This window comes from Grammomys surdaster, unplaced genomic scaffold (genome assembly GCF_004785775.1).
Source record: "Grammomys surdaster isolate TR1022 unplaced genomic scaffold, NIH_TR_1.0 187, whole genome shotgun sequence".
Classification (NCBI taxonomy): Eukaryota; Metazoa; Chordata; class Mammalia; order Rodentia; family Muridae; genus Grammomys; species Grammomys surdaster.
In genome coordinates this window covers 5857880-5879864 of record NW_021604632.1, presented here as the reverse complement: position 1 = coordinate 5879864, position 21985 = coordinate 5857880, and the positions used below count along the sequence as shown (strand labels likewise).

General features: G+C 42.2%; 2 protein-coding genes across 2 annotated transcripts in view; both read left to right on the top strand.

The window, feature by feature from the left end:
- The window catches only part of Ap1g1 (adaptor related protein complex 1 subunit gamma 1), a 79539-nt gene extending 69387 nt beyond the window's left edge, over positions 1 to 10152 (top strand). The window contains exons 18-23 of the mRNA XM_028768761.1: positions 161 to 302; positions 483 to 609; positions 851 to 958; positions 1077 to 1237; positions 4524 to 4622; positions 6024 to 10152. Of these exons, the coding sequence (XP_028624594.1) occupies positions 161 to 302; positions 483 to 609; positions 851 to 958; positions 1077 to 1237; positions 4524 to 4622; positions 6024 to 6125 (739 nt within the window). The 3' untranslated portion in view covers positions 6126 to 10152. The remainder of the gene's footprint in view (positions 1 to 160; positions 303 to 482; positions 610 to 850; positions 959 to 1076; positions 1238 to 4523; positions 4623 to 6023) is intronic.
- Positions 10153 to 14135: 3983 nt separating this feature from the next.
- Phlpp2 (PH domain and leucine rich repeat protein phosphatase 2) overlaps positions 14136 to 21985 on the top strand; it is a 67627-nt gene continuing 59777 nt past the window's right edge. Inside the window, exon 1 of the mRNA XM_028768611.1 lies at positions 14136 to 14299. Within this exon, the coding sequence (XP_028624444.1) occupies positions 14201 to 14299 (99 nt within the window). The 5' untranslated portion in view covers positions 14136 to 14200. The remainder of the gene's footprint in view (positions 14300 to 21985) is intronic.

Genomic DNA, 21985 nt, shown 5'->3' with positions numbered 1-21985 from the left:
TGTGTGTGTGTGTGTGTGTGTGTGTGTGTGTGTGTGTGTGTGTGTGTGTTGGGATGCTTCTCCCTGTTGGGCTTCCCCATTAACTCATTCGGCGATTGTTCTGTGTAGGGTGTGGAGACTAACCGCCTCGGATGTAACTAACCACTGCAAACTCTTCTAGGTCTGCCCTACTTGAGAGAATGCCTGTCATGGAAAAAGTGACCACAAATGGCCCTTCTGAGATTGTGCAGACAAATGGAGAGACAGAACCAGCTCCACTAGAGACTAAACCACCACCCTCTGGGCCACAACCCACCAGCCAGGTAGCCTTGACTGAGGCTCCTGATGATATTTTAGTTCCTGTAGCTTATTTCTTAGCTGTTGTCCTTTAGTATTTTTTGATTGCTTGATAATTGCTGTCCTTAATGTTAAGTTTTGGGGAAAAAACTGTGTTAAATACACTTTAGACAGATAACTTATGAAGGTATTATTTCCTTATTTAGGCCAATGATCTGTTGGATTTGTTGGGAGGAAATGACATAACACCTGTCATTCCAACTGCACCGACAAGCAAACCAGCATCTGCTGGTGGAGAACTTCTTGACTTGCTGGGAGACATCACCCTTACAGGTGAAGCCACATTGGAGTTACTTACTTTTTGGGTAGCGATAGACATGGCGAAATGATACCGAATGCATTTTTTTCTTAATGGTTATTTTTGGTGAACAGTAGTTAAAACATTTGAACTTTTTTGTTCTTCTGGTTTGGTCTGTGCTTTTTTTGTATTTTGTTTGGGACTTTTTCTTTAACCTGTGTTTGAAGTAATTGCAGTGCTTCCCTGAGATTGACTTTCTGTTGGAATTTGTTTTAGGTGCTCCAGCTGCTGCTCCTACCCCTGCCTCAGTGCCACAGATATCCCAGCCCCCCTTCTTGTTGGATGGGCTTTCGTCACAGCCTCTCTTCAATGACATCGCTCCAGGTACAGTTACCACCCCATCCTCTCTAGAGCACTGAGTTGTGGCTATTGAGCAAAAGGAGTGCTGATTCATCTGTTGTTAGCTGCCTCCAATGTGACTGATCTTCCTGTAATTTCCAAGGCATCCCCTCCATCACAGCGTACAGTAAGAACGGCTTGAAGATAGAATTCACCTTTGAACGGTCAAACACCAACCCCAGTGTAACAGTGATAACGATACAGGCCTCTAACAGCACAGAGCTAGACATGACGGACTTTGTTTTCCAGGCTGCAGTACCAAAGGTATTACAGTGGCTTCTCTGCCTATTTATTTTGATTAAAAATTAGCTTACTTTGTTTTATGCATTTGATAAAAAATGTATTTAATGTTGAGAGATTAAAATTTCAGATTTAACTTAAGTCAGCAGTGTTACAAAATCATTGTGGTTCATTGAAGCATGCCATTTTAGTCAATACGTTTACTTTGTTACACACTTTACTTTTTTTTTTTTTTTGTATGTATTTGGATGGGACTCTGTAATTGTATGCTCTGTGTGTGTGTGTGTGTGCGCGCGTGTGCGTGCGTGCGTGCGTGTCTGTCTGTCTGTCTGTCTGTCTATATCCAATAAAGCCAGAAAAGGGTATCTGAACCCCTGGAACTGCAGTTATAGGTTGTGAACTACCTGATGTTGGTGCTGGGAATTGAACCTGGGCCCTCAGGAAGAATAGCAGTTGCTCTTAACTGCTGAGCCCAGTGACTCAGGCCCAGTAACTCTAGACCCAGTGACAGATACTCTTTCCGGCAGGGTAATGAAAGAAATTTAGCTGGATATGATGGCACATGGTTTCAATCTCAGCACTTGGAGGAAGAGGCAGGAGAATCGCCATAAGTTCAATGCCAGGCTTATCTAAGTAGTGAATTTTTAGACTAGCCAGTGCTACATACATAGTAAGACCTTATTTTTTTTAAAAAAGTAAACCAAAACCTAGGATTAGTGAGAACTGAATTTTATAAGATGGTAAGTTAATGCTTGAGTATTGAGATGGGTTTACTAATACAGTACCAAAGAGCTAACACCACAAAATTTAATATAGAATTTGTTAATCTAGATAAAGGCCGATTTTGTCATTACATTAGAATTAAATTTTTTAAAAATTATAGGTATTTTAAACCTTAAAAGTTACACTTTTTGCCGGGCGGTGGTGGTGTACACCTTTAATCCCAGCACTTGGGAGGCAGAGGCAGGTGGATTTCTGAGTTCAAGGCCAGCCTGGTCTACAGAGTGAGTTCCAGGACAGCCAGGGCTACACAGAGAAACCCTGTTTCAAAAACTTTAAAAAAAAAAAAGTTACATTTATTTATTTTGTGTGCTGGTTAATGTGCTTTCATGTATGTGTGTGGGTACACATGTCATAGTGTGTGTATAGAGGCTGGAGGACAATGTTCAGAAGGTGGTTCTCTCTTTCTACCATATGGGTTCTGTGTATTGAACTCTGGTCATCAGTGTTGGTGGCAAGAACTCATTGAGCTATCCCTCCAGCCTCAGAAAATTTCCTGTCTTCATACCTGGGTGAGTGAAGCAGTCCCCTCTGTAACCTCCAGTTTACTAATGAAACAGTGACTGTTTTGTAAATTAAGGTGTTTTAAATTTTAACAAATCTTAATTTTTAGGAATATTTACATTCATTTTTGAATACTGTAAAAATTTTAGTGAAGTTTACAATGGGCAGAGTACAGTGGTTTTCTCTGAAAGATAGCGCTTCAAGCTGTAGCCAGCATACAGGTGAGCGAGCATGGCTCTGTTCCAGTAGAATGTTAGAAACAGGTACTAGGCTGTCATTTGCCAGGCAGTGCCTTAGACTGAGCTCATTTGTACTAGTTTAACTAAAGCTAATCTTAGCCTAACTTACTCTTTCTGTGACATTCAGCACCGCATATATACAACACGCATTTGGAAGCTGGTAGTGCTTTATTGTAGCTTCTGTTCATTTTTGTTGACCTTTGCTCATAATTTTTAGATCCTGTATAATTTATGTGTTTTAAAGTTATGTGACATAGGTATGTCACAATAAATTCTAGAGCTTTTCTATTTTGATCTTAGTACTAGTTGTGTTCCCTGAAGTTGGTCAATCTCTGTTTCTTCATTTGCAGAGAGCGGTGATGATGATAGCTCTTTGTTAGTATCACTTTGACAGTTACTGAGGTTCTTATGTTGGACCCAACTAGATGCCCTGTCCTTGTGTTTAGTGCTCAAGAAGTGTCCGTTGTATAACCTAGGGTCTTTATAGTAATGACGCTACACTGGCTAGCAGCATCACCTTTGTATGGCTTTGTTTTGGGTATTATACTAGGCACTACATTTTGCTGGTGTATCTTGAGCTTCAAGATGCTACATTTAATAGATTCTACTACGTAGCTTTCATTTTTTAGTGTCTCTGAAATTGAACTTGATACCTTAGCGCTGAGGATGTAGCTCAGCAATGAAGCACTTGCATATATGTACACACACACACACACACACACACACACACACACACACACACGGCTCTGAGTTTGATCACCTCTTCCCCATGCCATAGAAAAGTAAACTTGATGTCTAGTCATGGTTTAATGGGAAGCTTTTTTTCTTTTTCAGTGCTATATAAAATAACTGTTTGCATAGTTGATAGTATCTTAAGTGTAATGAAATATATTCGTAATGACATTTTCACCTATCATAATTCATTTTGAGAATAAATTATAAATGAGACCAAAGATAATAAGCCTGTGCTTTCAGTTTGACTTCTTCCTTTTCTAATATTTGACTGTATAAAAGGGTTCCTCTGTCAGTCAGGAAAGGGTTTTTACAGTGTGGCTTACCTGGCTTGCTTAAAGCACTTTCTTGTTTTATCTCTGTCAACAGATAAAAACCTATCCACACTCAACAAATTAAGATATTTGGCTTATCTTGGTCTTTTGTTGTTTGGGCTGGTTTGGTTCTGCATGTACTTTTTCTTTAGGGCCTTGTGTCACAGGAACAATCCTGAATGTTCCAGTATATATTAACAGCTGGCTTTTCAAGCCAGTCCTTCACTTCTGTTGTAGGGCAGACCTCGGCATACCTTGGCGTAAGGCACATTATTCAGGCTTTAGGAAAACAAAAGTCCAAGTCCCTGAGGCCTCTAGTCATCAGGTTACACAGAAACATAAAGGTCTATAGTCAGTGACTACTATGTTGGTTTATTATATTTGGAAAGCTTTTCTTTCAGGTTCTTTTTGGCTTTGTTTCAGGACACAGGCATCCAATCTTTACTTGCAGAGTTGATCAGTTACTACTAAGCAGGGTTTCCAGAACAAGGGGTGTTACCTTTTGAGAAGTGATAGTCCCTTAGCTAGAAACAGGAAAGTGGCACCTTTATGTCTCCACAACCAGAGATTTGAATTGAATGAGTGACATTTTGCTTATATATCTTGGGTAGGTGTCTGGAAAATAAGCATTAGAGAAACCTGTTTCTTGACCCATCTGCTGGCTGTCTAACTTCTTACTTGCTGACATCTCTGACTTTACACTGCTGTTTGTTCTCAAGTGTGCCCTTCGTTCCTTTGTAGACATTCCAGCTGCAGCTCCTGTCTCCTAGCAGCAGCGTTGTCCCAGCATTTAATACAGGGACCATCACACAAGTCATTAAAGTTCTGAACCCACAGAAGGTGAGTAGTACATCTGAAACAGATCTGTATAAGGTGTAAGCTCATTTTATAAAATAAATCTTTGTTTCAGTTTTGTTTATTTGTTTCTGACTCAGATCTAGGAAAATATCTGGTCTAACTTCCTTGTTCTTTTATAGAGATAAACCAAGCCCAGGGATGTCAAAAAGATTAGCAACTAAAAATTCTCTATGGTGAGGATTAAAGGTATAGTTTTGAGGATTTAGCAAAAGTTTAAATAAATCAGAGGTAAAATCATTTGTTGAATCAAAAATCTGTATTTACTGCTGATATTAATATAGTTATTAAAACTGGAATCATTTTAAGTGAAATAGTTAAATGAAAAATAGCAGTAGAAACCAAGTTAGCAAGAGTTTCACTATACTTTCTCAATGAAATCGACTGGTCTTACTTCATAACTGTCTGATTTTTCAGTTTTTGCTTTTCAAGCTCTTGGCTGTTTCCTCTTCCTATATTACTTTGCCTGTTCTCAGTTCTTTTCTTGTATCTTGATCATGTCATTACTACAAACAAACACACATTATTTTTATCATCTAATACTTGCAACAAAACTTTTTTAAATGTCTTAATATTTGACATTTGCTACATAAAGTACAATACAAGCCGGGCGGTGGTGGCGCACACCTTTAATCCCAGCACTTGGGAGGCAGAGGCAGGCAGATTTCTGAGTTCGAGGCCAGCCTGGTCTATAGAGGGAGTTCCAGGACAGCCAGGGCTACACAGAGAAACCTTGTCTCGAAAAAAAAACCATAAATAAATAAATAAATAAATAAATAAATAAATAACAATACATTTCAAACCATTCCTGTTACCTGTGTACCCAGGGATTTCTTTTATGCTTTGGAAATACAGACATAGATGGTGTTCACTGTGGGGTTCACAAACCACCCAGCAGGTGACCCATATGTAGAAGATGTGACAGTGTGTTTCCTCATTTTCTAGAGACTTGGCAGAGTTAAATCTTTTGCCCCCTTACCCCCCCCCTCCACCCCACCCCACCATTGGGGGCCTACTTGGTATTCTAGATGTGCGTGTTCTCTACTTTATGGCCTTGATGTTGATTCTTAGGCTCCAGTCTAGAGTGATATGTTTTGGCACTGGCTGTTTTTCTGTGTGCCACTTGAGACAACTTTACTTGGATGTACTTTATTTACCTTTGGGATTAAATACATCTGTTGAGTTGGGCATGGCGGCATGTGCCTGTAGTCTTCAGTGCCTGGGAGGCTGAATCAGAGTTATCACTTGAACTGAAGGGTTTGGGGCTAGCCTGGTCAATGTAGTGGAACCCTGTTTCCAAGAAACAGTCTGTTTATAAACTAGAGAGAGAGGGAGGGGGTATTTAATTTCAGTGAATTAATTTATGGTTCTCTTTCTCTTTTATAGCAACAGCTGCGAATGCGGATCAAGCTCACATATAATCACAAGGGCTCAGCAATGCAAGATCTAGCAGAAGTGAACAATTTCCCCCCTCAGTCCTGGCAATGAGGGTGCAGCACCATTCTCATTCTTACCCCACTCAATCAAAGGAATTCTGGGAAGGAGGTTGTGATTGCTGGCAAGTCCCCCCAACTGTACCATGGGCGCGAGGAGCTGAGAGAACTGTTGAGGAGGGTTTTCCTCAAGTTACTGCTGACCTTGAAGCATCAGTAAAGACTAATGTCCTCTCCTCCGCTGTTGAGGTTGGCTGCTTCTCGAGGCTACTTTGCACTCTTCCTCCTCTTCTCCCTTTTCTGCACTTCACCCCTCCCACATTTGCAGCCAGAATCAACATTCTCTGGGCCACTGAGGCAACCAGCAGCTGGCCTGGAGGAGAGGACTGGAATTCACGGCAAGAAAACACTCACTCGGTCTCTGCAGCAAAGAGTGGCCCCTACTTTCTACTGTTGTATCTCTGTGGACTGGGCAAGGTGGGGTGTTTATTCCTCACTAGCTGGTTACCATCATAAGGCGCTTTTGACGTCAGGCATTTGGAATGGAATTGTAACAATGGACATAAGGGAGCCCTGCCCTTTTCTGCTGGTTCTCCCAATGTTTGAAAGAGGTGTTAGGCTCCTGGAGCCTTTTCTGTGCATTGCTGTATACACACAGACACACATGTATGTATGTTTGTTATATTAAAAAAAGCTGGTTAGAGCTTGAGAGGTTGTTTGTAAACACTGGACAGATACAGTTCAAAGAGCTTTTGTGGAGATTTGGCATGAAGGATATGGTGCTCTATTTGTAATAGAAACTTCCAAGGCTCTTCCAGCTCCCCTTTCTCTCCATTCTTTAGCTGTAGTCATGAGTTCTCTCTCCATGATTTTCAAGATCAATTTCCATTAAATTGCAAAGTGGACACTTTCTAAAAGACACATGAATAGTTATCAGTGATCCTATTCCCCCCCACAGTCTCTCTCCCAAGCCTGTCACTTGCCTGTTTGAGCTGTGGTAAGTGGGTCAAAAGAAGAGTTCAGTCTTAAGGAGCAGACCCCGTCACAAAACACCATGGCCCATAGGAAGAGCAGTACTAAACTCAAATCTGGAGCACACTGGAGTCGGCTTATCCATTGCTCCAATCCTCCCTTTTAATTTCCTGAGCCTGGCTTGGACCTTGGCATTCCGTTTGAATTCCTTCTTCTAACTGGAACATTTCTGTTGTATCTGTAACACTGGCACTGAAATAAAGACCACACGGTTAAAGAAGTCGTTCCTACATTGTACTTTATGGTGTTGAGATGAAGCCTTGTAGCTTCCTTGCCCCCTGTGTGAGAGAGAGCAAGTCTATGGTCACCATAGGGTAGGAATATCCTTTCCTGACTAGGAGAAATTGGTCTCTTAAGAAACCAATCTCACGAACATTTGCATTAAAGGTTTGAGCTTTTTAAACAGTAAGAGTGCCGAGTGTTTTTTAGAAAAGATCCCGATGTTACCAAATCTTTGTGTTGACTTGCTGGAAGGAGGTGAAGGTGATTGTCTGTGGTACACGTTGAATGTACTATGTATGTTCAGGTATTCAGGCATCATGTCCAGTTTACTGCAGGAGAAAAAAAAGCGGGGGTGGGGGGGTCCTCCTTGCTTGTAAAGCGTTTGCAGTTGTTACTGTATTATGCAGTAAAGTAACACTTTGGCTTCAGTTGATACAAATCTCCTTTTCTCCCTGCTCCATTTCACCACGCCTTTACTTAAAATCTTCAGTGTCTTGTTGAAGCTAGCTCTGTATCAGACGCTAGACGACTCCTAACAGCGACAAACTGGAGTTGAACTAAAGGCTCCAAAAGGGAAAGCTTCTGGTCTTAATAGTCTTTCAAGAGCAAGATTTACTGAAACGTACTTGACTGGGTAAATGGACAGCTGAGTTACAAACAGGATAGTTCTCCTGTATTCAGCAAAACAGGTGTGGACAAGTGCAGACTTTTAGACAGCCGCTCTGTGCAGTGAAAGCCTTTAGGATTTCCTGCAGACAGATTTCATTGGATGGATATTTAATGCTGTGAAACGTGATAGGATTAATGCTGTATTGGTGGATTTCTTGAATAGAATTTGTCTTAACATTCCTTTTTGTGTGGAGGCTTTATTTTCTCCCTTACATTTGTAGCTAACCAGCTCAGGTTTTTGGTTGATTTTTGTTGTTGTTGTTGAATTGAGTTGAATCTGAAGAAATCTGCTCAAGACCAAGTGCTAGCCGATGGAGCTGGAAAGATCTCCTCTGCTGACAGAGCATCTGCCTGGGTGATGAGTTTTGAGGTAGCATTTACGATCCATCGTCCATGGCTTTATCGAGAAGGAATCAAAATATCATGGCCTTAACACAAAGGGTGCTGTGTAGATACAGATTTCATTTGGGAGACGACCTGAGCACCATACTGACGGACTAGCAGCCAAATACCTGCCTAGGATGCTGATGGTTGTGAAGACGGTCCCAAGTGATTGGATCTTTGAAAGCTTCAGCGTGCCTTCTTAGTTTCTAGGATCAGCATTAGTTCTCTTCTCACTTGGCCTTGCAGCTTAAAGGAGAAATCTCTGCGTTTCTGTGACTACTCACGCATTTCAGTCATTCCTTTTCCACATGTAGCCGTTCAAGAGGAAACAGATTTGGATGCATTTGACAACCTCAGAGCCATTGTGAAGAGAGGGATTTCTGTGACTTTCGAATAAACCCAAGGTGATAAGTAGTGAGCCCCACTTACTGACAGTTTTACACGCACTCGTACCTCATTAGCGTCGCCTTCTTTGAGGAGTAGTTTTTATGTCATCCCTCTTTCCCATCCCAGAGTCATCCTAAGGGAGAATTCCTCTAAGTAATCTCAGACAACTGTAGATGTTTCTCCCACAATGCTTTGGTGCTGTTACCTTGAGATGGTTTAGGAAGTCATGGAAGTTTTCTCCTGCGTATGTCATCATCTGTTAAACTTCGAGGTCTTTTTTCATTTAAAGCAACATTCCTCAGTGTAACAGTACAGGTATTCCTTGCTTAGTTACTGGTGTGGTTCTTAACCTTTGTGTGTCTCCCTCATATATGAAAATAGACTTTTAAAACTGTCCAGCACTAATAGTTTGAAAATTTCCATCTCCTATATAACATGCTTTCCATTTCTATGTCCTTTTAGAAAATATTGGAAGTTAGGAATTACCCCTTTTGTGGTTCAACTTTATTTTCTTCTACATTGGAAAATATTTCACCCGTGAGAACTTGGGGAAGGAGGAGTTTGAATGTGTATTTTTTTTTCCTACTGAATGTATTTTAACTACGGTGTCCTAAACTGAGAGAGAACAACAACAACAAAAAATGCATACTCACAAACTTTGTGGTTGGGAGGGCTGTATATGCTGGAGTATTTGTCAGTCTGGGTGTGGGGGAAGAGAGAATTGCACAGGAAGTTCTGAAGTTTAAAATACTTCTGACCAGTTTTGGCTCTGGAGGGTGGGGCTGTTTGTGGAACTGAAAGTGAAAACCCTTTTCAAGCAATAGCAGTGAGTGGGTCCCATGGACAAGGTTCCATTCCCAGATCCTGGAACTCTTTAAACAGAAGAAAATGCTGAAGCGGCTGGAAGCAGCTTGAGCAGTTGCTTCTTGATCCTGGCTTCAAGACAGAGCATTGGAGACTTTTTTCCCCTTAAGAACCTGCATTTGCGCTTTGTGTGTTTTGTTTTTATTCTTATTTGGGGACCTCATGGGAGAGGGCTTCTGCACTCCTTCCTTTGTGAACCCCACTGTGTTCCTGTATCGTCCTTCTCCTTTTACTATGTTGTAAGTTACGTTTTCATTAGGCCCCATCACATCTTCTTTACTGTAAAATTATTAAAAGGCTGTTTCCAAGTGGGGCAGCTAATGAAGTTCTAATTATTGCAGACATATTTTTGAGATGTAAAAAAATTTAAAGTGAAATGATAAGTCTTGAAGGCGAGTGAGGAATAAAACGGATGTAAACATTTACATGGGATGCATTCGGATTCTGCTGTGTGTATTGTCTTTTGGTTGAAACAAATTATGAACAGTGACTAATAATAAAAAGTCAATACTCAATGATTTCAACTTTGCTGCCTTGCTTCTTGCATGTGAATCAGAAGCCTTGGATGAATTCTTACTCCAAAGCTTTGAGCTAAACCAAGCCTTCTAAATGTTCCTTTGAGCAAAAATCTCACCTAGAGAAGAAACATTTAAAAACCTTGTAGATGTTTTACACAGAAAAGTCCAAAGAGCAAGTGGACATTTAACTGGAATGCAGTTACTGTCAGGCTTGTTCTCTCCACATAGTCGAGCCCTCAAAGCTATGAAGCCACTATGATGAAGTATGTATTAAGGGTACCCATGTTTCATTATGTTAGATTTTGTGTTTTGTTTGTTTACTTGCTTGATTTTGGTGAGTTGTTTTGGTGACTTGATAGAGAAAGGCCTAACTAGCCCAAATGAAATGAATGACATTCCATGGCTTATTTTGCATAACACATGAATTCCATTTTTATGTGTGTGCATATAGGCAGGCGAAAGGTCAGCCTCAGGTGTTGCTCTAAAGGTGGTGTTCCTCAGAAGCCAGTCACCTTGCTATCTGAAACAAAGTCACTCACTGGGACCTGGGGTTCACCCATGAGATAAAGCTGGTTGGCTAACAAGGCCACCTCATCTCCACATCCCCAGTGGTGAGATTATATTACAGCTACCTTGGGGAGTTCAGGTCCTCATGCTTACATGGCAAATTATCTTCACAAACTTGATAAAAAAATTTTTTGCTGAAGGTTGAAAGCTCTTGGTTTTCTGTTAACTGTCACGATCCCTAACATTCCCTTAGTTGAGAATGGAGAAGATACGACAGTTCTAGATTGAAGAGGGGAAGGGTGTGGGCCTGGGCAGATTATCTCCTTTCTGCAGCAGTGCCCTTTGGCACCGTTTCATAACATTTCTATAAACTTGCTTTCTACATGGAGTAGATAAAATATATCCTTACTATATTTAAGTTTAGATGGTGGAAATCTTAAATATAAAGGTGAAACTATAAAAGCTAGCTTAGCCAGTAAACAGACACTAGACATTTATTTAACAGTACAATGGGTTGTGTGTAGGTTTGAATGTCATTCCAGAACTACAAGCTTAATTTTAATCAACTTGAACAGCTTCTTATTCTGTTATCTCCAGTTCAGCTGTCTTCAGATATGAAAAAAAAAATGTTCAGCGGTTGGAGGTGCAGCTTACTGGTAGAGTGCTAGCCTAGCTTGTATGAAGTCCTAGGCTCACTTTAAAAGAAGAAACACAAATATTCCTTCAAACTTTGAAGTCAGGTAAAGATTGTTTGGAACCAGAAGACAGACACTAAACCTGCTTATCCTGTGGTAGCATAACAATGGGTTTGGGTCCAAAGAAGACTTTGTGATCACCGAAAGACTAGAAACTAGGTATCAGTAAATAGGAAGTTCCAGGCTCCTCTACCAAGGTTGGACATTAGCTTTCTTCCTCCACAGTGGACTGGAGAGGTAGAGTGTGTGTATGGTTCCTCAATAGGAAGGGAGTGGAGGGACCCTAACGATTCTTTGCCTTCGTATAATGTGTAGTGAGGAGCCTGCAGTGATGGCAGATGGTTTTTGTGTACACACACATACACCCCACACATACATAAATCCCAGAGGAATTTATTTTTAGGGTTAGTCTCAGCTGTTCACCATTTCCAGAAATGATGGTTACATAACACTTGGCATGCATAATACATGTTGCCTTGAACTGGGGGTGAACACCAATTGTGACCTTTGTAACAGTATCCTATGTTAATGGCAGTCCATAATTTGAAAAGGAAACATCAGCTGATTATTGCTGACGAACTGGTTCTGAAGCAATGGGGACCTTTGAAGGTAGCTGCTTATAAAAACTGATTCCCTGAGGCATTTGGGCCAGGGCTCTTGGGGTATTTCTTTTATAAGTGGTATTGCCAGTTTGAAGTAGTAGATACTTAGCTTTTAGCATATGGATTCATTTTGAATCGATGGTGTAGGCTACTATCCAGATAATGACAAAGATAACCATCTACAAAGCATTGCTGTTCCCCAGTATGAACTGATTGCTGGACTTGGGACAGCAATGTGATAAGTCACATTCGATTTGTAAAAAGGTAATCTGTAGTACCTCAAGAAACAGGCTTTTAAAAACATCCCCAGCTCTCTCCCTGCCCTTGGCTATCTACTTCTGTCTTCATGTCGGTGCCTGGCCCATTAAAAAACCAGTATGTTTGCAGTGAAATCAACTAGGGTTAGAAATCCAACTCAATCAGGTAGGTGTCTGAAATAATTTCAAAGTAGAAGGAAAACCCTGGGAAGTAGCTTCTCTTTCACCTTTTATTAGACTTGGCAGAGAGAAACTGTGCATGCTTATTGTAGTAAAAGTAAAGCAAAGAAAGGAAGATTGGGACTGTGATGAAGACAGAAAATGCCTTTTATAGAAGAAATGATTTGTATGAGGCAAAAACCTTTGAGACAAAGTTTTATCTTGACATGTCAATTAACTCCAAATTCAAAACAAAACAAAAACCCTCTTAAGACAGGTCCAGTTCTATCTCAAATGCTGTTGCTTTTAAGCCTACAACTGAAATACTCCAGACAAATAGTTCCACAGGCCAAACTGAAGCAGTGGATAATAGATGACCACCTTTGCCAGTTATTCTAGAAGTTGTTTTGCTTTTTAATTCCTTACAAGTTGGTTGACTATTCAACATATGTATGAGAGGAAGCCCTAAAAAATGAAGAGATCTAGAAAGCTCCTTACAAAATGTAAGCAGTTTAATGCTAATCACCTTTAGGGAAATCTAGAATTTCAGAATTACAGTGGCTACTGTGAATCTTTAATATGAGTTAAACTCTTTGTGTGTTTTGTTCACTACACCTTGATAACTGCCAGGAAGATGTTAATCTACTTCGTTCACCCCTTAAGAACCAATGCAAGGGTCTTGAGAGATGGCTCAGTGGTTCAGTGCACTGGCTGCTCTTCTAGAGGACCCAGGTTCAACTATTTTTTTGTTTTGTTTTGTTTTTTTTGAGACAGGTTCAACTCTTAGTGCTTACCTGGCAATTTATAATCGTCTATAACGTCAGGTCCAGAGGATCTGACACCTTCTTCTGGACTCACCAGGCATACACGTGTGTTGCATAGAACTAATACCCATAACATAATGGAAGAACCACTGAAAGCTGGGCATAGTGGTGAACATCTGCACTTGGGAGGTGGAGACAGGAGAATCTAAACGTTCAAGGCCAGTTTTGGCAGAGTTCGGGTCTTCCTGGGCTACGTGTAATTTTCTGTCTCAAAAAAAATACGAAAGAATTAAATCAAGTAATTTGTACATGTATAAATCTAATGAGTACGACTGAGATTTAGAATTAGGCAGACTCATAATTTGGTCCACTAACCACAAAACTATCATTCCAGGAGCTAAAAGAAGAGCCAACGTTTAAAATATACTTTGGTGAATTTAAGCCTTGTAAAATAGAAAGAGGGCTTACGCACCATGTTACTGCTTGAGGACGAGAAAGGAAATCTGATATTTTGATTACAGGAAAAGGACACGGACGTGTGGCTGGAAAGCTTAGTGTACTTAAGTTGGTTGATGAAGAAGGTCGCCAGCTATCCTAAGAGATGTGAGTATAAGCAACAGTTTTTTCACCGCCAGTGGGTGCCAGGGGACAGGCACATTTGGGAGCAGGAAACGTCTTGGATGGAGAATTCCAGCGCCGCCCATGGTGGAGGGTTGTATCTTGTCTATCTTAACAGGTTCAGGCCTTACCTGTCTCTTCCTCTGGCCGCTTCTTGGAGGATCCAGAAAGCACCAAATTGCTCTCCCTGTGCCCTTAGTCCTCTGAGCACAGGGTGGAGCGCAGCGGAGGATAACACTGCAGCGGCGCCAGCCTCCCGCAATTCTGCTCCGGCCTCTCCAGGCCGGCGACTACGCAGGTCCAGCGGGGCCAGGGGCGGGGCCGACGGGGGTGGAGCGTCTTGGTTAGGGGCGGGGTCTAGGCGGAGGGGCGAGGCCTCCCGCTGCTCGCGCGCGCCTCCGAGGCTCGCGCTGTCGCGCCGGCCAGGAGTCTCCGTAAAGCCTTGGCCGCCAATGGGGGAGGTGGAGCCCGTGCCCGCGGGGCCGCTGGAGCCCCCGGAGCCACCTGAAACGGCAGCGTCTCGCCGGCCGGGAGGGATTCGGGTCCTAAAGGTGAGGCGGCAGGGGGAGGGAGGAAGCAAGAGGGCCTTGGCCGCCCTCGCCAAGCTGCCCGAGGCGGCGGGCGCCCCCCGCCCTGCGTCCCTGGGCCGCTTGCACTTGGCCGGGCCGCCGCGGGCCTGCTGTGGGCCTCCGTGCCGCGCCCCCGCCCGGGCCTCGGCCGCCTGGGTCCCCGGCGCTGTCCATCCCTGACCGCCGCCCGGCAGGCCCACGCCTTCGGGCAGCCGCTGCCCACACCCTCCTTCTTTCCCACATCCCCGGGACCGACGTCGTCTCGCTGGGCCTAGCCCGGGGCTCTGGGACGGGTTCCGGGGGGCTCCGAGGGCCGGCCGCGCCTGGCGGGAGTCAGGCGGCGAGTACGCAGGGCTCGGCGGACACCTGAAGACATCACCCCAGCCGGAGGATGGCGGCGGCGATTGGCCAGGCGCCGCGGTGTGCGCGGGCTGCGCCGGCGGGAGCGGCCACGCTGCCCTCGGGACTGGTTACCGGAGTTCCGAACCGGCTCTCGGTTCCAAGACGCGATACCCTGCTCTTCCCGCTCGGGGACAGTCCCGGAGGATCTGCTGTCTGAGGACCCGCTGGGCGTGTAGCAGGGGTGGGGTGGGGGGAGGGAGCAGAGCCCGAAGGGGCACTCCTGCTTGGCTGACAATCCGGGGAGAAGGCAGTGGGGGAGCGGTTATGCAACAGGCATCTAAGCGGGGCTTTTTGGTAGAATCTGGGGAGTAGGAGGATAGGAAAACAGATGCAGGGGAAAGGGGAGTAGAACCTTGAAGGTGAGTGATGACAAGAAGTTTCTATGCAGGAAGAATGCAGAAGGTGAGGTGAGGTGAGGCCAGCAGAGATGGTTAAAGGGTGGCTAACTGGGTGGAGTTCTCTACTAACCTCTGAAATAGTGCAGAGAAATTTTTTTCTGTAGGTTCAGTATATAAACGAACTGAAATAGTGGAATGGATTTCCTCTAGAGTTCTAGAAGAGCAATTGGCAGGATTTAAAACTTGCCAAAGAAGAAGGGGAAGAAAATTGAGATTTAATGTGTTTCGAAAACAGTCTGCCAAACGTCGGTAGATGCTTAATGTTAAAAGCAAACATTAAGTAATTAAATGAGATTGTTGTTGAGTAATATTTCCTTTTATTAAGATTATTAGCAATGTAGCACAAAGATGGGACCTACAGAAAAATAGATTTGCTGTGCTTAATGAATTCATGAAACCAATACTCGGTAGACTTAAATCTTATTTTCTAGCACCTCCCAGTCTTAATGCATAGTTTATTTTAGACAACTTCATAACTGTTCTCCACATTGGAATTTACTCAAGCATAAATCGAAGTGTATTTACTCAAAAGTCTTCTGGATATTTAAAATGATAGCAAATAACAAACTGTAAATTGTGAGTGGATTCAATTAAAAAAAAAAGTTCTGTAGGCCTAACTTATGAGGAAATAGTTTTGAGAGATATCAGATGTCTTTTGATATGCAAAAGATGGTCACTTTTTAAAAACCTTTTCTTGTAACTTTTTTGAGTCATGTTTAAGTGGCAAATTGCATGAGTGAAAAATCTTTATTGAAGATTGTCTTTCCCTGGTTCCTGAAGCTCCCGTTTTGGGATCATTAGTAAGATTCCAGTGATTGGTCAGTACTCAGCTCTTGCCAGGCAAGCCTTTCTGGAAGGCCTTTCTAACCTTGCTTTCCTGCAGTGGTTGCCCCGAATCCTCGTCAATAAGCAGGATGGTCATGGAAACAGGCCTTGTGTGTGAAGCAGAGGTTCTCTGGAGTTGCTAGCTGCTTCACTCTCTCAGGTGTAGTCTATAAAGAGGACAGAGGTGAGCAGAAGACTTTCTGAACCTTGAAAAATGTCTGTGCTTGCTCACAGGTTTTTCTCTGGAGATGTTTGTAAAGACTTCTCTAGCCTAGGGGTATGGCTCTGAGTTAGGAATGCAGGTCAGTGGTAGGTTGGCTTCCAGTGTACAGGGCTCTGGTTTTACTCCTCAGCTCAAGCATCAAAATACTTATAAAAAGGTGGTGCATGCCTTTAATCATAGCACTTGGGAAGCAGAGGCAGGCAGATCTCTGAGGGCAAGGCCAGCCTGGTCTACAAAGTTCCAGGACAGCCAGGGCTACAGAGAGAAACCCTGTCTCCAAAACCAAAACAAAACAAAGACTTTTTATTCCTTTATACTTTATACCCAAATCATGAACATTATTCTCAAGTTTTCGTAAAAAGGTCTTCAATAAAGCCTGACATAACTGAGTCCTAATTTATTCAGACTACATGAAGGAACATAGAACACAGGAACATTTTGATTCTAAATATACTCCTAAGGCAAGGCTCTGGCCTCATATCTGTGGCCTCAGCTATTCAGAGGCTGACATGAGATCATACTTAAGCTGCAGGGTCTAAGGCCAGCCTGAGCAGCATAGAGTGTCTGTCAAAGTTCTAAAGCTTTCTCAAGTTACTGAATCAAGCTCACAAGGCTTTCAGATGTCTTCTGTTATCTTGAGATTACGGGTGAGCTTAATCAATCAGGGGATGATAGGAAGTTACAGCCAATCTAGTTTGTGAATATTATTTGTTTTTTCTTTAAGAATAGTTTTGTATTTTTATCAAAATACGTGTTTTAGAAATTGTGTTTATGTGCATGTATATGGAGGCCAGGGTTGGATGCCAGACTTCTTTCTCTATTGTTCTTCACCTTATTGTTTGAGACAGGCTTTCTTACTGAACAGCCTCTACTAGACTGGCTCCCTAGTAAGCCTTTGGGTCTCCGTCTCCCAATGCGGGGGATACCTGTTTTTGCTACCACATTCTGATTTTACTCATGTGGAGTGAATTGAACTCAGATCTCCATACTTCCATGCCCAGCATATTACTGACTGAGCTATCTGCTCAGCCCTGACTTTTCTGTTTTGTTTTTTTGTTAGATATTTCCCTTCTATGTAGCCTTGACTAGTCTGGAACTTACTGTATATTCCATATTGATCTAGAACTTGCAGCAATCCTCCTGCCTTTGCTTCCTGAATGCTGTATATGTTCTAAACAACCAATTTCAAAACATTTTTAATGAGTTAAAATGCTCTTCCTCTCCCTATTGTCATACTCTTTCTGGTCCCTTAGAAACACTTCATAATGTGATGTTGTTTAAAGCCATTATTACTTTAAATCTTGAAGGCAGAAACATCTACCTTAAAGTAGTCTACATTCTGATGGACTGGCCAGGCCAGCGCATGAGACTTAGAATGGGTGTTTATGATTTACTACCTTTGAGCTGATCACAGTCCTCATATATTGTCTTTATTCTTAGAATTAAAAGTGTTAAACCCAAATGGTGGCTGCTCAGTTCATGGTCTACATTAAAATGTTTAGCTTTGTAGACAGATTTTAATATTTAAAAAAAGTTTTTTAGATTTATATTACCTTATGGGATGAGTGTTTTGCTTGCATGTATGTATGTGTGCAGTACATGCATGCTGGTGCCTGTGAAGGTCAGAAGAAGACTTTAGGTCTCCTGTTTTATGGATGGTTATGAGCTACTGTGTGGGAGCTGAGAATCGAACCTGGGTCCTCTGCAAGAGCAACGAGGGCTTTTAACTCCTGAGCTCTCTTTCCAACCCTGACCTTTAAATGGTAAGTCTTTGTATGCGTGTTTGGTGTGGTGTGTGGTTGTAATTGTATTCTTTTTTGGGTAAGTTTGTGATAACGGCTTTTATAAAAGTAAAGGAGAAAGCAGACTGTCCTCAAACGAGCAGCCTGAAGCTAGCTGACTCTGAGAAGTCGAAGGCTGCCCAGAGGACAGGGTCACTGCAGCACTGACCGCTAAGAAGTTCTTTCCAGCAGTTCCTCATGAGTTAGGCAGTGGAGCAAGACATTCCTGAGAAGAAGGAAGCACTAGGTAATTTAGCGGTGGCTAATAATAGCCCAAAAGTCTATCTTTGTTATTGTTGCTATATGTACGGCTTTGCTTTGCTTTGCTTGTTTTCAAGGCCTGTAACTGGCTGTTGGTGAAGTGCAGGTGATCTATGAGGGTTCTCTTAACTCTTCAGCAGTTTGACTTCAAAGAGTCTAGAGTGTAGTTATAGATAGACAGATCTTGAGATGACCAACAAACACGTGGGTTTTGATAACGTAAAGTTCTTTACAAAATGTATAGTCTTAGAGGAATGAATACATGTGCACAGTTAACAAGTAGACACTGGATGTGGTGGTACACACTAGTCCCTGTGCCTGGGAGAGGGAGTCAGCTGGATAGAGTCAAGGTTGGCCTCACCTACATGTGCACAGTTAACAAGTAGACGCTGGGTGTCGTGGTACACACTGTAATCCCTGCGCCTGGGAGAGGGAGTCAGCTGGATAAAGAGTCAAGGTTGGCCTCACCTACAGAGTGGTTTTGAGGCCAACATGGGATACATAAGCACCCATCTCACACATACAATTCTTGGAATACAATTTATAATACTTCTGGGTCTTTCTGGACTTTCTAAGTGCACAAAGGTCAGTGAGTCATTATTTGACCTGCTAGTTTATTACATTTTTGTTGTTCGTTTTGCAGCAGGATCTTACTTTGTAGGTGTGACTGGCCTCAAACTTGCAGCAGTCTTTCTGCCTCAGCTTCTTGAATTCTGAGTGCACAGATGTGTGTGTCAGTCTTGGTGGTGTGCACATTGTGTCTGCTCACTGTTCCTTTCTACTCTAGTGTAGGATGCAGAGCCTCTTTGTATAAGTGTCATTGTACCACATAGAGTACTGGCCAGAGGGACCTGTTAGTCTTTATTAGAGATTAGAAAATAAGGATTCTTCAAAATGAGCTGCTCGTTAGCTTTTCAGTGGTTATAGTTTCTTAGTGGTACAAGCACGATGGCTCTTGTGTGTTTGAGATGTGCACTTGAAAGCCCTTTATTGATTCAGAGGTTAAGCTGAGATTGAGCTTCGAGGAAAAGTGCATTTGGTGGGAAAAGAAGCCTCATTCCCACTGTGTCAGGGCTTTGTTTGTATGATCTTGAATAGTTCTGAGAACTTGAAGAGCTGCAGAAAGATCAGTTTGGCTGAGAGTGTCATTCAGTTGTAGAGTGCGTCTCTGCTGTGTCGAGGCTGTGTTCAATCCATAGGACTGTGTTTCAAAAGTCAATTTATCTGTGTATCCTAAGTTTACAGAATGAGAGCATCCATCTTCTTGTTTTAAATTCACCACATGTGGGACTGCCTGCTTACTTTTACCCTTGCCTATACTGTTTACTAATTCTGATGTAGCCCACAATGGCCTTGAACTTGATCCTTTTGCCTCCAAATCTGGACTCCAGCGTCTGGGATTACATGCACATGTCTCTATGCCTGTCTTGGTTTACAGTTGTTCTTAAGTATCTACTCTCTGTCAAACTGATATTTTCTTTATATGTATTTCTATTTTCTAATGAGGCATATTAGTGAAAACATTTTATTTATTTTGATTTTGTAGATAAAAATTATTTGGTGTTTTACAAAAATTGAGACTTTCTTTTTAAGTTTATTCAGTTTCTTGTCATAGCTAATTAGTGAAGCTAAAGTACAGATTGGGTGTCAACTCCCATGGTGTCACCTGGGCTTTGCATCTGTGTCTATGACATTTGACATTAAAACCACTCTCCAGAGTCTCTGGTAAAGGGAGTGAGAGGTCAAAGAAAGGATTACATTCATGGCCAAGCGTGTGTAGTAGAGTCTATTCAAGGTGAAGATGTTCTGTTGAGAGAAGGGTTCTTGATGGTAGGTATGGTGGGAAGTATGGAAGGTTCCAGAGTGAGCCCTGCGTTTGAATAGGGCTTTGGAGAGCAAGCATGTGTATAAGTTGGAGATGTTTTAGACAGGCCACAGAGTAGTGGAATGGTTAATGTGCTAAGGGCCACAGATGGTTAGACAGGACTGAAATGTGGCAAAGAGCAGTGGGAACTCAGTGAACATTTGTTTTTTGTTGAAAAGAAGTGACCCATTGTGAAAACAACAGGCAAATGGTGACTTTTAGAAATGGTTTGTTGTTGTTGTTTTGTTTGTTTTGAAACAGTCTCAGTTTGTAGCCCAGGTCAGCTTGGAACTCACACACTTAGGCTAAGGTTGTCCTTATACTCTAGATATTCTCCTTACTCTTTCTTTGGCCTGACTGCTAGATTATAGGAGTGCCTCACCTTGTCAGGCTGGACATTTTTTTTATGTTGGCTCTTAACAGTTGTTTTGCTTTAAGGTAGCTTGACTTCATAGTATGTATGTGAATTTTGCATACTGAGGCTGTAACACATACTGAGGCTATAACACACACTGAGGCTATAACATATACTGAGGCTATAAAATGCCAGCAGTCATTATTGTGAAGCATGCCAGAAATAGGACAGATACTGAGTTATAAGATTGTGCTTAGTGTTCTCTGTTTGTTTGCACTGTGAGGTCTGAGAAACAGTCTGCATTGCCAGATTAAAGAGGGGGGTTGTTAGTAAGTGTCTTCTTTGTGTGAAAGGCTTAGTTTTTATGTCTCAGATTCTATTTGAGATGTGAATTAGTAATTATTATTTTTAGCTTTTACTATTAAAAACTCTTTGGAAATAAACAAAAACGTCAGACACCAACATTAAGCAGACCAAAAGACTGTATAACTTAATGAAGTTATGTATAGTTAGAATTGGCATACAAAACAGAAACTTGAAACTTCACATTAAATTTGACATTTTCAGTATTATGTTTATTCATTTCATGCACTTATTTGCCACAAAGACCGGCCCCCCAAAAAATCTATGACAGAATTAGAACTAGAAAAGCATTTAGCTTTATGTATATAAACTTATATCCATTAGCAGCATTTACTCCTTATGTTTTCTTGTCCTCTTTCCTTTGTTATAATGTGTACATTTGCTGGCGTATATACATATATGATTGACTGTTGTTGTATAGATAATGATGCACAATTTATGTTTACATTGCTAGGACTGGGTAGCTGAGGGAAGCAGCTTAAGTGGGGAGAGGTTTATTTTGGCTCATGGTTTTAGAGGGTCTGAAGGCATTGGATGGGGAGGGCAGTTTGTGCTCACTGGATGTTGATTCAGGAAGTAGAAAGCACCTTAGAAGGAAGGGCTGGCCTATAATCTTTAAAGACTCACCCCAGTGAGCTGCCTCTGCCAGCCTAGTCCCTACCTACTAAAGGTTCCCCAACTTCTCTGAATAACACATCAGCACATCAGCTGAGGAGTAAGCGCTCTCTCTCTCTCTCTCTCTCTCTCTCTGTGTGTGTGTGTGTGTGTGTGTGTGTGTGTGTGTGTGTGTGTTGTCTGTTTAAGACAGGGTCTCAATGTGTAGTGCTGGTTTGTCTGGAAATTTGCAGACCAGGCAGTCCTTGAACTCAGATCTGCCTGCATTTCCCTTTGAATTCTGGGAATAATGGTGTGTGTCCTTATGGCTAGCCAGGAACAAGCTTTTGAAAGTTTGTCCTGGGATAGTTCAGATTCAGCCTATAACAGATCTGAACTAATAAGTCAGAATGTTGAAAATTTGCCCAAGGCAGGTAGTGTATCCATATTTTGTTAGCACGTTCCTGCAGACAAAACGGGATCAAATGAGAGGGCAGCTGGAGGCCTAGAGGATGGCGTTGTAGGGTTCTCTAAAGGAGCAGAGCTGATACAACTGATATTAAAGGACTTCAGGATACAGTGCAGATAGTTCAACAATAGCT